The 15,632-nt window shown below is 42.5% G+C and overlaps 1 protein-coding gene across 5 annotated transcripts in view; it reads left to right on the plus strand.

Annotated features, from left to right (window-relative positions):
* znf385b (zinc finger protein 385B) overlaps window positions 1-15,632 on the plus strand; it is a 297,663-nt gene that overhangs the window by 232,756 nt on the left and 49,275 nt on the right. For 4 of the 5 annotated variants that reach the window (XM_017710601.2, XM_017710602.2, XM_017710603.2 and 1 more), the window contains one exon: window positions 11,542-11,652. In XM_017710601.2, coding sequence (XP_017566090.2) covers window positions 11,542-11,652 — 111 coding nt within the window. Of the gene's footprint in view, window positions 1-8,260; window positions 8,366-11,541; window positions 11,653-15,632 lie in introns of those variants that run through there. The other variant, XM_037539343.1, reaches the window with a different exon arrangement.

A 15,632-nucleotide genomic window follows, 5' to 3' on the forward strand; every position in this document is an offset into this window, starting at 1 on the left:
TTTTGTACACTGATCAGGTAAAACATTATGACCACCTCCGTGTTTCTACACTCATTGTCCATTTTATCAACTCCACTTACTGTATAGCTGTTCTTCAGTGGTCAGGACCCCCGTGGACCCTCACAGAGCAGGTACTATTTGAGTGGTGGATCATTCTCAGCACTGCAGTAACACTGATGTGGTGGTAGTATGTTAGTGTGTGTTGCACTGGTGCAAGTGCAGTGCTGCAGGAGTTTTTAAACACTGTCCACTCACTGTCCACTCTATTAGACACTCTTACCTTGTCGGTCCACCTTGTAGATGTAAAGTCAGAGACGACAGCTCATCTACTGCTGCAGTTTGTGTTGGTCGTCCTCTAGTCCATCAGTGGTCACAGGACACTGTTGGCTGGATATTTTTGGTTGGTGGACTATTCTCAGTCCAGCAGTGACACTGAGGTGTTTAAAAACTCCAGAAGCGCTGCTGTGTCTGATCCACTCAGACCAGCGCAACACACTCTAACACACCACAACCACGTCAGTGTTACTGCAGTGCTGAGAATGACCCACCACCCAAATAGTTCCTGCTCTGTGAGGGTCCATGGGGGTCCTGACCACTGAAGAACAGGGTAACAGAGTATCAGAGAAACAGATGGACTACAGTCTGTAACTGTAGAACTACAGAGTGCAGCTATACAGTAAGTGGAGCTGATAAACTGGACAATGAGCGCAGAAACAAGGAGGTGGTCAGAATGCAATGACTAGTGTATACCATCAAACTGGTGTAAAATTGAGGGGTCAGGGGAAACGTGCAGGGAGCATGTAGAAAGGAGAATTTCTGCTTATTGATGTCTTCTGGGTTTCTCAGACTCTTACGACCCAACATTTTTTCTGGGGCACTGTGGCTTCAGTAACATGTGGCATTAAAAGACTGAATTTGTAATGATAGATTGAAAGCTGGAGGAACAGATCAATGGAGCCTTTGAAGTCCTTCTATTAAAACCAACTGCAATAAAACTGGTGTGCTATGATACCTAGTACCACTCTGGAAGAGTCAAATTGGTTCGATCCCCAGAGCCGACAGCACATGACTGAGGTGTCCTTGAGCAAGACACCTAACCCCCAACTGCTCCCCGGGCGCTGCGGATTGGGCTGCCCACCGCTCCGGGCAAGTGTGCTCACTGCCCCCTAGTGTGTGTGTGTGCTCACTAATGTGTGTGTGGTGTTTCACTTCACGGATGGGTTAAATGCGGAGGTGAAATTTCCCCGTTGTGGGACTAATAAGGGTCACTTAATCTTAATCTTAATCTTAATTGTGGACACTCCCCGCTTACTTGTTTGAAACCCCAAATAATCAAAGAATCTCTTGTAAAAAGTTAAAAGTGTGCAGGTTAAATACTACAACTAAAGCACTTTCACTGACAAGAGAGTCTTGCAAAAAAAGTAAGTGAAAAAGAAGTTTCTGGTAAAATACCGAAAACGAAAGCACACCCCCAACACAACTCTTTTAAGTCTTAAACTCCTCCCCCCATCTACAAAAGCCTTTCGATTGGTTAGAAGTCCTCCTCGTATAACTGGCTGCAGGACAGGTACACCTGTGAAGGGTGAGACCAGGAGAAAGAGAGGCACAAACGCAAAAAAGACCACAGTACATGTTTACATGTAACACAGACACTAGAGGGCGCTCTCAGGCTGGTCCAGAATAAACAGGTTCCTGTGGAGTTTTTGTGCAAAATTGTAGTTTTTAAGTGCTTCATTTTTATGGACAAATGCATTAATTTTCTGATCTGTTGTATTTTTATCCAGTTAGCACACCAGTTAGCAGTAATGCCAACCAATCAGCACTCAGTAGCAGTAATGCCAACCAATCGGCATTCAATAATAGTAGTGATAACCAGTCAGCTCTCAGTAGCAGTGATGCCAATCAATCAGCACTTGGTAGCAGTAATGCCAACCAATCAGCATTCAGTAGCAGTAATGCCAACCAATCAGCACTCAGTAGCAGTAATGCCAACCAATCAGCACACAGTAGCAGAAATGCCAACCAATCAGCACTCAGTAGCAGTAGTGATAACCAGTCAGCTGTCAGTAGCAGTAATGCCAACCAATCAGCACTCAGTAGCAGTAGTGATAACCAGTCAGCTCTCAGTAGCAGTAATGCCAACCAATCAGCACTCGGTAGCAGTAATGCTAACCAATCAGCACTCGGTAGCAGTAATGCCATCCAATCAGCACTCAGTAGCAGTAATTCTAGCGTCCTACTGCCCAAAACATAATTCTTGACATTATGTGAGATTATTTTGGTCAATCACAGGATGGCTGACAAAAGAAAACATAGCTCATATTCTAATAACATTTATTTATATGATTATTAACTGTGCTGCTAATTGATTATTGAATACTGAACACATATCAGAACATTTATGAAGTTGCTCTTCTTGTCAATGTTATTGCTTGTCTCAAATTTTTCCCTTCTCTAGAGAACATTTTTTTTGTAAATTGTAGAGGGCAATGAACTTCTGCTTTTGTAAATGTTCTAGGGAGAGCCCAAAGATGGATCTAAAGTCTTTGCATTATTTGAAGGGTTCTTTAAGCCTTTGACGATGTGTGTCCTCTTTTGTGTGTTCTTCATGGTTCTTTTTATTAAAGTTGAGACTTAAAAACCCCTGCTATAAACGTGGGCCATGGTACATTGAGGGGACTCTTGATTGATTGATTGATTGATTTATTTATTTTAATTTATTTTATTTTTGTAAATCACAAAACTTCATTACATTACAAAGATGATTTAATGCAACAAATATTATTATAATAATAATAATAAATTAAATTTAAAAGCGCCTTTCTCGACACTCAAGGACACTGTACAAAATGTAGGGTTATAAAAAAAAAAAAATCATCTAAATGTTTAGGTTGAGCTCAGTGATTGGTCTGGCAAAATGCAAGGCAAGTGTAACTAGATATATTTATATTTTTAATGCAAGTCCATGTAAAACATTTCTTTTTGCCCACATACAATAAATCCATCATTGATAAATGGCTACAAAGAAAAATGCAGGATTTTATTAGTTGAGTGACAATGCAGAACAGTGAAGGTGGTTTATTATGTATTTATATATTACAACATTGATTACTGTATTATATTTTTCTTGCATTTGAAACAACCAGTTAAATCTTACTGTGGGCCACAGGTGGTTGATTGTGTGGACTGCGAGTTGCAAAAGGTTGGGAACCTCTGTTCTGGCATCACTCAAAAAACCTTTTGGCATCTCTTTAAGATGGCATTTTAGCACTGGAATAAATTGAGGGCCTCAGGTGTTTTGGGTCTTTGAACATCAGACACCCTCGGGCAAGTGACCCCACTGAGATTGATCACGTTCCCTGGAGCAGACCCTCAGTAGATGGTCCTGCTCCTCTCTACAGGCAAACACCTAGCCTTACACTCTTGTTTGTGGCAGTTGCCAACCAGATTTTGTGTTTGTCACTTTTTTGTTTAGGGTCCTCCTCATTGCGTAGTTAGCTCCAGATGACAGTGGTCTTTGTTGTCTCTAATGCTACAGAGTTGATATATACTCTGTGGATGGTCTTAACAACATGCTATAGGAATTGCCTGGGTCTGCTTTCAGTTGCCAGTCCTGTGCACTAAGGTCCACAGCTACTGCAGTACAAGTGCTTGGATTCTCTCTGGCTCTGATGAAGAATTTCTCCTTGGTTTTGTTCCTTCTGCTTGCTGCTGAAGCCTGCAGATAGCCTCTGCTGTAGTCTTGGGGAATTATTCATGGCGACGGAGACACCCATCTTTCCTCAGAGCCAGCAACTCTGAACTCAAGAATGTGCCTAAGTGTTCTGCTTTTCTTGCAAATCAGGCAGGCTGGCGTATATGCTAATCCTCATCATTGCAGGTTGGAATGGTCTAGGAGGGCACCCTCCTGAGATCAGGTTGAACCACCATGTGGCTCTGCCCATTATAGGTCCATCCACGTGATCTTCTTTTCCACTGACTGTTCCCGTTTTATCCAGTCCTCCCCATGGTTCTGTTGGACCTGTCTTACTCAATAACTGCTTAAACGTTTTTTGAACTATTCGCCACTGCTCTTCACACTGGGTCTTGTTATAGAGGAGTGCTGCGTGCTGCAAAAAGTTTGTAGGCCAGCATTTTCTCTGGTCACCCCTTCCATCGCGACAGCCATGTTCCATTGCTACCTCTGCCCTTCACATCCTACTGGTCTTCACACCAGTGCCAATATCCCATCAGTTGAAATAATATGGTCCCCTCAACCTTGCATGTCCTGAATGTAGCCAGTCTTTCAAACTTCATTCACAGGTATATTGTGGATTTCCTAGGTGATGGTTAGATCCTTCAGTCAGTACTGCCTGATCTAGACCTCATTATATGTATGTAATAATCCAGAGCATGGTCTTTTATTTCTGATGGAATATGATGCCTCACTAGTGCCTTCCTTACTAGCTTGTGGGGCATTGAGCCAACAGCACTGGCAAGACCCAATCACAACACCCCCAGATTGCCTCTGTTGTTGTTGGCTTGACTTGTGTGACCACTGCTATGTGTTCAAGATAATCTGGCAACCCCTGAATGCCACCCCTTTGTACTGAGAAGTACCCATTTCTTAGGAAGAAATCAGTTGGTTACTACAAAATCTTGCCACACTAAGCAAAGGGATACATAAGAATGGCCTGATAACCTAAGTTCTCATCTCTATAACTCTTCAATGACTCTCAATGGTTCAGCACTTCTCTTCCATCTAGAGACAGTAGAACAATTTGAGCTAGTGCTTCTTTAGCTAAACTGGCAAAGCGTGATACGCTGTTAAGGTCATGGGTTTGATTCCCAGGCAGCACTTACATTGATTAAAAAAAAAAAAAGTAAATAGTAAATGTGTTATTAGGATGTTGGTCACCATCCTCTTTTGACCGGCTAGGTGTTCACTTTATTTTTGCCTAGGTATCTGTCTGGGGAGTGCAAACAGCCTGGCACTGAAGGCTACCTTTCCCAGCCCTTTCCCTCCACTGCCTGCATGGCTCTACATAGGATTAAGGGCTGTTCTGTGGTTCTTAATGTTAGGTTGCTATCACCTCCTCTACTCAACACCAAAGTGCTCAGCAGCCATGTTCACCATAATAGTTGTCATCCCAAATCCCGAATGCCTTACAGGCTTGAGACTGCTTAAATTCCTAGGCATTCTACTACACTTGAACTGCTTGCTTGATCAGAAGGAAAACTGGCAACACTTGAAGGCTCTGAGCTTGAAGAATCTTATACATAGTCTTTACTTTTCACATTCTTACACACTTTATGTCCCATATTGTCTTGCCTTGCATATTTATTGTATAGCATTATTGGGTTTTGGGCCCCGGTTCACACTGTTGTTTGCTTATTACATCCATCGTAATACTATGCCCCATGATGCCTTGCATAAAGTAAAAAAGGGTATATGTAAAACTTCTGATATACTTTAGTGTTGGAGTCCTTGTTGGAGCCCCTGTCAATATTTGTAATTCATCTGTCAACAGAGAAACCTGCAAACTTTGGGGCTGGGAAGACACTCCGTCATACTGAAACAGCTATATCAGTGTAAAATAAAGCATTGGATATTTTTTAGTCATTTCAACTTTTTAATTGTTTATACTGGGAACCAAGTACAGTCATAACACCATGAAGATTAAAGCCATATAGAAGTTCTTAGTGCAAAAATCTCATAATTCACTTAGTAGCCTTTGTTTGTCCAAATACCAGTCTTTTCATAATGCCAATTTCCCTTACCAGTTGTATATCGCATTGCATAACTTATCACAGACATTTGAAGCTCTTAAATAAACAAACAACCTTGTCAGCCTTCTCTAGTGAGGGCAAAATATAAAATATTAAAAAATGTTTTTTTACAGTAAATGTAAAATGTAAACTAGATGAGGACAGCTTGTTACAGTAACTAATGGTGTCCAACTACCAAGTTCTTCATCTGCATTTTATACAAATGGATTTCAACACCTGCAACTTTTTCAAGCAGTGATGAAGAAAAATGAAGCTCCATTTCTGTTTTGTTTAGCAGCAAGCAAAAGAGATGTTGACAAATCCCTTCATATGAGTCTAAGTTGAGTCTTGAGTCTTTGGGGTGTGTATACACGTTCAATCTCAAGTATGTGTAGTGCAAGTCCATGTTTAGTCTCAAAGGTGTGGGTCCATATTGAGTCTCAATTTCTAAAGTGTTCTGGAGTGTGAGTATGACCTTTGAGTCTCTTAGGAGTGGGTCCAGGTCGAGTCTTGAGTTTCTGGAGTGTGAGTATGACCTTTGAGACTCTTAGGAGCAGGTCCAGGTCGAGTCTTGAGTTTCTGGAGTGTGAATATGACCTTTGAGACTCTTAGGAGCAGGTCCAGGTCGAGTCTTGAGTTTCTGGAGTGTGAGTATGACCTTTGAGTCTCTTAGGAGCAGGTCCAGGTCGAGTCTTGAGTTTCTGGAGTGTGAGTATGACCTTTGAGTCTCTTAGGAGCAGGTCCAGGTCGAGTCTTGAGTTTCTGGAGTGTGAGTATGACCTTTGAGTCTCTTAGGAGCAGGTCCAGGTCGAGTCTTGAGTTTCTGGAGTGTGAGTATGACCTTTGAGACTCTTAGGAGCAGGTCCAGGGCGAGTCTTGAGTTTCTGGAGTGTGAGTATGACCTTTGAGACTCTTAGGAGCAGGTCCAGGGCGAGTCTTGAGTTTCTGGAGTGTGAGTATGACCTTTGAGACTCTTAGGAGCAGGTCCAAGTCGAGTCGAGTTTCTGGAGTATGGGAATGACTCTCTAGTCTCTGAGATGTGGGTCCAGGTCAAGTCTCTAGAGTGCAAATATCATGTCTGTGAGTTCGAGTGGAGTCTAAAGTCTGTGGAGTGTGAGTCCGAGCCACGTTTCTGGGGTATGGGCCCAAGTTGAGTCTCTAGTCACTGGAGTCTGAGTCGAGTGTTGAGTCTCTGAAGTATGAGTGGTAGTCGAGTCTTGAGTTTCTGGAATGCAACTTCAGGTTGAGTCTCATGTCTATGAGGTGTGAGTCTGAATTGAGTCTTGAATCTCTGGCGTGCAAATCCAAGTTGAGTCTCAAGTCTTTGGAGTGTGGGTGGTTGAATTTTAAGTCTGTGAGGTTCAAGTCAGAATTGAGTCTCTAGTTTCTGGGGTGTGAGTCTGAGTCGAGTCTCAAGTGTCTAGGGCAAGTCTCAGATTTCTAGGGTGCACATCTGAATAGAGTCTCAAGTTTCTGGGTTGCGAGTAGCGTCTCCGGGGTGCCAGTCTGAGTGAATTCTCGAGTCTTTAACAGAAAATTTTAGTTTAATCTTGTTATTAGCCTCAGGCATTGCATTGTTTGAAGGTAAAACCCCTACTTAAACATGTCAGGTTCAACACAGATTCAAATAATGAATATTTCATTATAGAATAACTGGACAGGAACCCTGGTCTTTAAGATCATAACACTTCTGTTCTAGGCGCACATTTATTATACAAACTGCCCTTGCCCCAGAACTTCTTAAACATATTTCAATGGCACGATAAAAACCTATCGCAACCTTCGGCTTCAACAACACCTCCCTAAAACAGATATTCTACCCATACCTTGAAATACAGGCATCACATTACTGCAGTTTAGTGTATTGCATTACATTGTCTCCTTTACTTGCACTGAATCCAGTGTCTTGTGCACTTCTACTGTGTGGTCATGTAAAAGCTGTCCTGTATGTTGAACCTGAGGCCCTGGAGGAATGCAGTTCCACTTCAGTGTAGACTTGTGTGTGGGTAGGATGACAATAGAGTTCTTCTTGTCTCTTGGGAGTGTGTTTAGTGTTTCTCACTGCCAGAGGAAGGAGAGGCTCTCCTAATAAGAGGCTGGTGGTTACCCTGAAATTAAAAGTGCCTTTATTAGTTAAGAGATGGTGAGCCAGCGGAGTAAATGGATGGATAATGGATTGAGTTTCTGACTCTCGCCTTGAGTAAAACAGCATCGCTCTGCAGCCTCCTGTTTACCCAAAACTCATCAGCCATTCAGTGCTAATCAGGAGCCAGAGACAGAGAGAGAGAGAGAGAGAGAGAGAGAGAGAAAGAAAGAGAGGGAGGGAGCATGTTGCCAAGAACACCGACCCCTCCTGCTCATTATAGGAGCAGCACATGCCATCGTGTGAATCTCTCTCTCTGTCTCCATCTTTCTCTCTTGCTCTTTTTTATTTACTCTATCCCTCTATCTATTTCTCCCCCCACTCTCTCCCTCTCACTGTTTTCTTTCTCTCTCTCACTCCCCGAACCTCCCCTGCTCTCTTGCTTTTTCTTGTTTGCTTTCTTACTCTCTCTCCCTCTATCTCCCTCCTTCACACCACTCCCAGTTCCCACAGACTGTCCCCCGATCGCTACAGGTATGTGCTGTTTTTTGGATTCCTCTCTCTCTCTCTCTCTCTCTCTCTCTCTCTCTCTCTCTCTCTCTCTTCCTGTCCTCTTCGCTTATAAACCATTGCTGTGAATCCTTCACTTGAGATCAGACACGTTGTCCTCGATCCGTGTCGCGTTTGCTCCAGAAGGCTCGGGGCGAAACGTGTTGAGGTTGAGCGAGTTGGAGATGCTTCTAGAAGAATAACTTTGAGCGATATTTGAGCATGGTGGTGAGAGAGGCCGCTGGGAGACGGATGCTGTAAAGTGCTCGTTTTTCAGAGCTTGGAGGAAATGATCCATCGTGTTTTGACAGGTTCTCAAATTAGCTGAGCAATAATGGAGCATGTTTATGTTCTTGTACTTCAACATATTGGGCCTGAAAGCTTTGCATCATGTTGGTCAGGATGATAAATGGTTGTATATCGATTGACAGATTTATTTGATTAAAATGTATAAACTGGACTGTAGTTCTCATCATTTTGGTTACAGTTATAATGTTGGCACTGAAAGCTTTATTAAGGTAGTGGAGCCAAAAGCTGTTTATTATGCTTGTTGATGTGGTCAGTAGCTTCTGTTGGGTTGTGTCAGACTTTTGTTATTTCACACACATTTATACACACATGGTGGGCTAAACTCTTGCTAAAAATCTGCCATCTGATATTGATCTGAGTGCTGCGATCAGAGGAGGTGCAATAAGAAGTCAATGACGGAGTTCGACTGAACTCACCCACTGACCCCATGCTTTGCTCAGCGTTTACATCCTGTCTTTGTTCTCTAAACAATCAGATGGAGTGTTTCTCTCAGTGGATCTCCGGAGGTACTTATGTGGCTGATATCATTGACTCCAGTTCATTTTAGTTCAGTTTAAAGAAGTGCAGTTCAGTTAAGTTCAGTTTAATTAATTATAATCAGAATTACTAAATTTTTTTTCTTTGTAAATTCTATTAGACGTGTATTAAATTGAAAACAACTGCAAAAACATCATATTTGATGTCTTATTTTATTAAGTTTATAGTTTTTGGGACAGAACCATGATCCAGATTTGAAAGTGGCAGCTTTACTATTCACCTGTTATACAAGGCTTAACCTGTGCAAGACTATGGGGCCTTCTTTGTTGTTTTGTTTTGAGCTTCATAGTGCACCTTTTCTTCAGGAGATGGATCTGAACTGCAGGCACACCAGTCTAGAACCCACACTCTGTGATTATACATTTATGCTGCTATAACTTGTGCAGAATATTGCTGAAATAAGCAAGAGCATCCCTGAAATGTGTCTCTATTTAATAGAATTAATGCCACCATTACAGATGTGCAAGTTACTCATTAATACCTCCCCTATACCATAATAGACACAGACCTTTGAACTTTACGCTGGTAACTTTTCTTCTTCAGCCCTTGAAGGTTTGACTCATCTGACCACAGTACATTTCTCCATTGTCAGTCCATTTCAGATGAGCCCAAGGCCACACTTGCCTGTGTTTCTGTACTTTGTGGACACATCGCTTCAGCGGTGCACTGTCCACTCATAACTTGCATTTGAACAGTTTTATTGACAGACGTTTGTCAGTGTATTCCCACTCCCATGTGATGATGGGTGTTCAGTGGTTTTCGGCCTTGCTATTTATAGTTTTTAAAGGAGTCCTGAGGTGAGGGGTGTATTTGTTTTGCTTTTGAGTCTTTCTCCAGGATCCTATACTGCACCTCTAATAAAGACGAGATTAGGTAGCACAATCTATTCAAGGTGCTTTTACTGGCAGGACCTTATAATATTACAGTTGTATTGTAAAATTAGTATAACTGAACATTAAGAAATTGTATGCCTATAGTTTATAGACGCCTGCTCGTTCAGTGCTTCTTTTGAACTCAAGGGATTTAATATGGAGTTCCCTCTTTGTTGCCATTACAGCCTTCTTTCTTCTGGGAAGGTGTTACGTCCCAACCATAGGCTTAGGTCTAGGAGGAGGGAGGGACAGTAACTGAAGGATGGAGGAGCACAATAAAGAGGTACAGAGACCAATATAACAGTTTAATTATACAGGCAAATAAACAACACACAGGCAAGTTAAGTTACAAATAACACTGTACTGTTATTAAGGTTGTTATGGTGGTACTGGCAATCTACCCAGAAGGGCACTACACACAGTACCAAAGGAAAGAAATGAGCAAAACTGATCGAGTATAAACTGCGAGCTGAACAGCTGTAGCTACCGCCCTATGGTAAACTACTAAAGCATACAGGGAGTGGTACCTGCCTCTAATCTAGTGTGTTTAGACAGTCGTATACCTACTGATGTGAATGTAGGAGCACGCAGAGTCTAACCTGCCCTTCCTCCTGGGAGAGAAGCAGCAGTTTGAGAGACTTTAAAGCCAGTTCACTCAACAAAAGCTTACAGATGATAACAAAGCTAAAGCAAGCTAGCAAAGGGCTAAAGCTAGCAAGACACAGGTCACATGATGCTCAGTGCTGATGACAAACCCTGCCACATTGCTTTGAAAGTCCAAGCTCCACCTCCTTGGGCTCAAATCTGTAGGTTGGTCAAATGTTGTCCAGAAGGTGATGGTGATTGACACCCCAGGCAACCTATGAGGAAAAGAGAGAGCCAAAAGAGCAGGAGAAGAGCAACAGAGAGGAAAGAAATACCAAACACACAGGTGCACTGGCGCTGACACGTAACAGAAGGCTTTACACTAGGTGTTGGAACATTGCTGTGAGGATTTGATTGAGCATTAGTGAGGTCAGGTGCTGATGTTGGCTGGTCAGTTCTGGATCACTCCAGTTCTTCCCAAAGGTTCTGGATGGAGCACCATCACTCTAGAGAACATAGTTCACTGCTCCACAGCCCAGTGCTGGGGGGTTTTCAACCCCTCTTCCCCATGCCTGGGATTAGGAATGGTGACCTTAGGCTTATAGGCAGCTCCTCCAGCCTGTAGCCTATCCCAGCTGTTATCTCGCAGGACACACCCTGAACAGGTCGCCATTCCATCGCAGGGCAATATTCATGTATATATGTGTGTGTGTGTGTGTGTGTGTGTGTGTGTGTGTGTGTGTGTGTATATATGTATATATATATATCTTCATTCTCTCTCCCCCTCTGTCTCTATTCCCTCGTTCCCTTTTGTGCGTGTGTCGTTCTAAAAGTGCTCCTCCACTGCTTATCTTCCAGATGGATCCCGTCCAGAAAGCTGTAATCAACCACACATTCGGAGTCTCTGTCCCGCCCAAGAAAAAGCAAGTGATTTCGTGCAACATCTGCCAGCTCCGCTTTAACTCCGACGTGAGTACCAGAAACCTACTCTCCTCCCAGAATATATGGCACTGTGTGCGTGTCTTGCTGGAAGGTTCTTCCCCATGTGTTTTCATGTGTTGTGCTTTGTTCAGCGTCTGTCTTCTCTTAGTCTGTTCCATTCAGTTGAGCATGAGAGGTGATCTAAGCTCATTTTAGTTGAGGCTGGTGTTTCCCAGTCTTGCTCCTGCAGACCTACACTGCTTAGTTCAATCTTTTCCTGCTCTGAAACCTCGGTTTTAACCACATGAAGGGTTTGGTACAGAATAAAAGAGGGTAAACTGTTTTTTATGTCATACCCACAGTGCAAAGTAAAAAGCACTGTACCAGGAACCTTAAAAGGTTCCACCAGTTTTTCTGAATGTCTGCATAATTCAAAGGTTGAAATGTAAACAATGTCATTCAGAGTGGTTTGGTGTGAAATGGTTGATTGTAGAGACTCAGATGTCTTTACAGTGGTGGTGATGGGAACCAGCCTTGCGACCAGAAGGTTCGATTGAGCCAACAGTATGTGACTGATGTGCCCTTGAGCAAGGCACCTAATCCCCAACTGCTCTCCGGATGCCATGGATAGGGCTGCCCTCTGCTCTGGGCAAGTGTGCTCACTGTCCCCTAGTCTGTGTGTTCACTAGTGTGTATGTGGTGCTTCACTGCATGGATGGGTCGGATTGCAGAGGTGAAATTTCCCAATTGTGGGATTAATAAGGGTCACTTAATCTAATCCTTAATCTAATCTAAAACGCTAAAAATGTGCAGGACAAATCAGGACCAGATTTGAGGAACAGTGTTTTAGACTGATCCTGAATCAGTCAGAGAGTTTAGCCCAGGCTCTAGAACAGTAGCTTAGGGACCACCAGCAGTCCTCGTTATCACAGGAAAGCAGATAAGTGCAGTAATATTTGATGACACTTTGCCAAAAGCGACGCCTCCAATCTGCACTCCATTCAGTACCCTGCAGTGCCATTATGGATGAATATATCCTCTCTACATCTCTCTCTCTCTCTCTCTCTCTCTCTCTCTCTGTCTCCCCCTCTCTCTCTCTCTCTCTCTCTCTCTCTCTCTCTCTCTCACACACATACACACACTCTAATTGCAACATCTCTCTTGTATTGACTCCACCCACTCCGTCTCGCTTTTTATTTTATTGTTCTGTTTTAAAACATTCGCTTATGAAAAAATACAAATACGAACTTTTCACCTGGAAAAACTTATTTCACAGTTATACCTTAAAACCACTGTTGGACCCTTGAGGGAACATTTACATTGCTTGTACCTTGAACAAAAAATTAACCTGCACTGCCCCTTTACTTCTTGTGTAGATGCTTCCAAATTGCATTAATAGCACTTACAGTTGTCTAGGGCAGATCTAGCAGAAATTGAATCACCTGACTTGTGGCAAGTCACTGAAGTCAATATGACACTACTACCAGTGTGTGTCTATGGAGATTGCATGGCTATTTGCTTGATTTTATAATCCTATTAGAAATGAGTGTGGCTGAAACACCTGCATTCAGTAATTAGAAGGGACATCCACATACGTTTGATCATATAGTGTATAAGAAGCTTCATTTGCTAAAAAAAGTAAACCTTTTTTGTCCCATTTTGCCACCTTTATCTCATTTTTGCAGATTTCTGTGCCTTCTTAAATGTCACTTGGACTGTCATTATATGCCGAGTGGCTGTTGTAATCAGTCTCTCTTTATCATTTTGTTCTTTAAGCCGTAGCTCAGTTTGCACAGTCCCGGCACAAAAGCTGTATTTCTTCAGCGAAGGAGGCCTCGTTAGCTGTGTGGAGAAGGTCGAGTGTTTCTGATGTTCGATCTGTACGCTGGCCAAGAGGCCGCTTACTGCCAACTTTATACTGTGTTTACTCACTGCTGTGTAATCCGAGGTAATAAGCGACTCTCAGATGTGTCTTCATTATTCTTTTATGGCCTTCACTCAGTCGATCCATTGGGAAGGCAATAAAATGCCAGTGTTTTCAATCTGTGGGTTTATATGCGTGCGGTTTAACAAACAGAGCTGTAGCCACGAAGCCCGTTCACCTCAGATAGGGTTCCTCGGTTTCAGCTTCACCTGATAAATGCAGCTGCAGTTAATGAACTGATGTTTAGATAACAGGGATGTGTACAGATACTCAGCTACTCAGTTTACCACTTTAGGTGCCAGGGTTTGAATACACATCCCTTTTTTGAGTATTTGGGTATTTGTTCCACTCCTCGTGACTGGAAGGTCGCCAGTTTGATCCCCAGAGCCGACAGCACATGACTGAGGTGTCCTTGAGCAAGACGCCTAACCCCCAACTGCTCCCCGGACGCTGCGGATTGGGCTGCCCACCACTCCGGGCAAGTGTGCTCACTGCCCCCTAGTGTGTATGTGGTGTTTCACTTCACGGATGGGTTAAATGCAGAGGTGAAATTTCCCTGTTGTGGGACTAATAAGGGTCACTTAATCTTAATCTTAATCTTAATTAGAAGATGATGAGTCTCCATCAGCCTCCAACACTGTTCTGGTTAGATCTCATTAGCTCATCTGAAGAGGCAGCCACCACTTCTGTAGTTTATTGCTTTAGAGCTAATTAGAATTTAATAAGTCACTATTACTTTAAGATGTCTTTCATATTGTAGCATCCACCTCAGGCCGCACTACTGTGAGAAACTTGGTGGAGGTGTGGCCATGCAAAGTGGCTCTTGGGAGGTGCCACACTCCTGGTTTAAACGTTGATGTTGTTTGTGTAGCTGTGTTGTTTGGAGTAATTGTGGCCAAGAGGGAGGGGTTTACAGTGTGTTGGAGTGTCCACCCTCTACAGATGTCATGTCTTCCTGTGTTTCCCTATGTTATGTGTTGGGATAGCACTGGGCTGGGCACTTCGTCCTCTGTTCGAGAGCCTTGCCAAAATAAAAGAGCATTTGCTTTGAATGTTTGCCACGTCTTTTTCTACACAGAAGATACAACAGTCTACAGCAGAGTTTTAGTTATATTTAATTAAGACAACAAAGTTTTCTATGAGTTCATTTATGTCCATTTTTCTACTTTCAGGGCTTGTTAGTAGCCCAAACACTTTTTGTTTCAACCCATTTCAACCCAAGTACAAATAAACAGAACTCTTCTATGGAGTTTTTAATGCTTTTTTGTAATCCATAATTAGGCATTGAATTTCTGATTCACATTGATTTAAAAACTTAATTAGCACATCTTGAAGTATCTGTGACTTTTTAAACTCTTGGGCCTACAACAATAAACGGCAATAAACAGGCACTATCTAGAACCTATAGGTATCAAACCCTGCCAGTTGCACAATAATGAGGTGGGAATTTAGATGATTTCTTCATTTCTTAATACTTTGCTTACCAAAGTGTTTATTATATGTTATTGCAACTGAGTTTCCCTCAGCTATTTTTGAATAATAAAACACATTTTTTTATTTTAATCTCCAGTGCTGTCATGTAAAAGTAATATGCTAAAATTGGCCAAAGTCTGAAAAGGTTTTCCCTTTTTTTGCTGTTGCTTTTCTTCTGTAATATGAAGATATCCGTTAATTAACTCATGAATCCTCGAATATCAAAATTAGTCAGAGTGCACATACTAATTACTCAGACTGTGATTAATCCTGGTGTAGGTGCATGTGTGTTTATTCCGTTTGTGTGAAATGTGAGGAGTTGAGTGGCATATTTTACCAAAGCAGGACAGAAATCTGTATCTGTGTGGTATGATTTGCTTCTTTTGCTGAATAGTGATACTTTTCAAGTGATTAGTACCAGAACTAAGCTCAAGGCAGCTGACTAAGCGAGAATTCTATGACTAAGACTTTGGCTCTGTTTGTGAAACCACATACAACCATGGCGAACATCTGGGGTCGGTCTTACAAAGAGGGATTTCTTGCTTAGCCATGCAACTTTTTTCTGTGTCACAACGGTGGATCCCCTTTCACGGGGCTACATCACCATGGCAACTTGTGCCACACGCCTAAC

This window comes from Pygocentrus nattereri, chromosome 6 (genome assembly GCF_015220715.1).
Source record: "Pygocentrus nattereri isolate fPygNat1 chromosome 6, fPygNat1.pri, whole genome shotgun sequence".
Classification (NCBI taxonomy): Eukaryota; Metazoa; Chordata; class Actinopteri; order Characiformes; family Serrasalmidae; genus Pygocentrus; species Pygocentrus nattereri.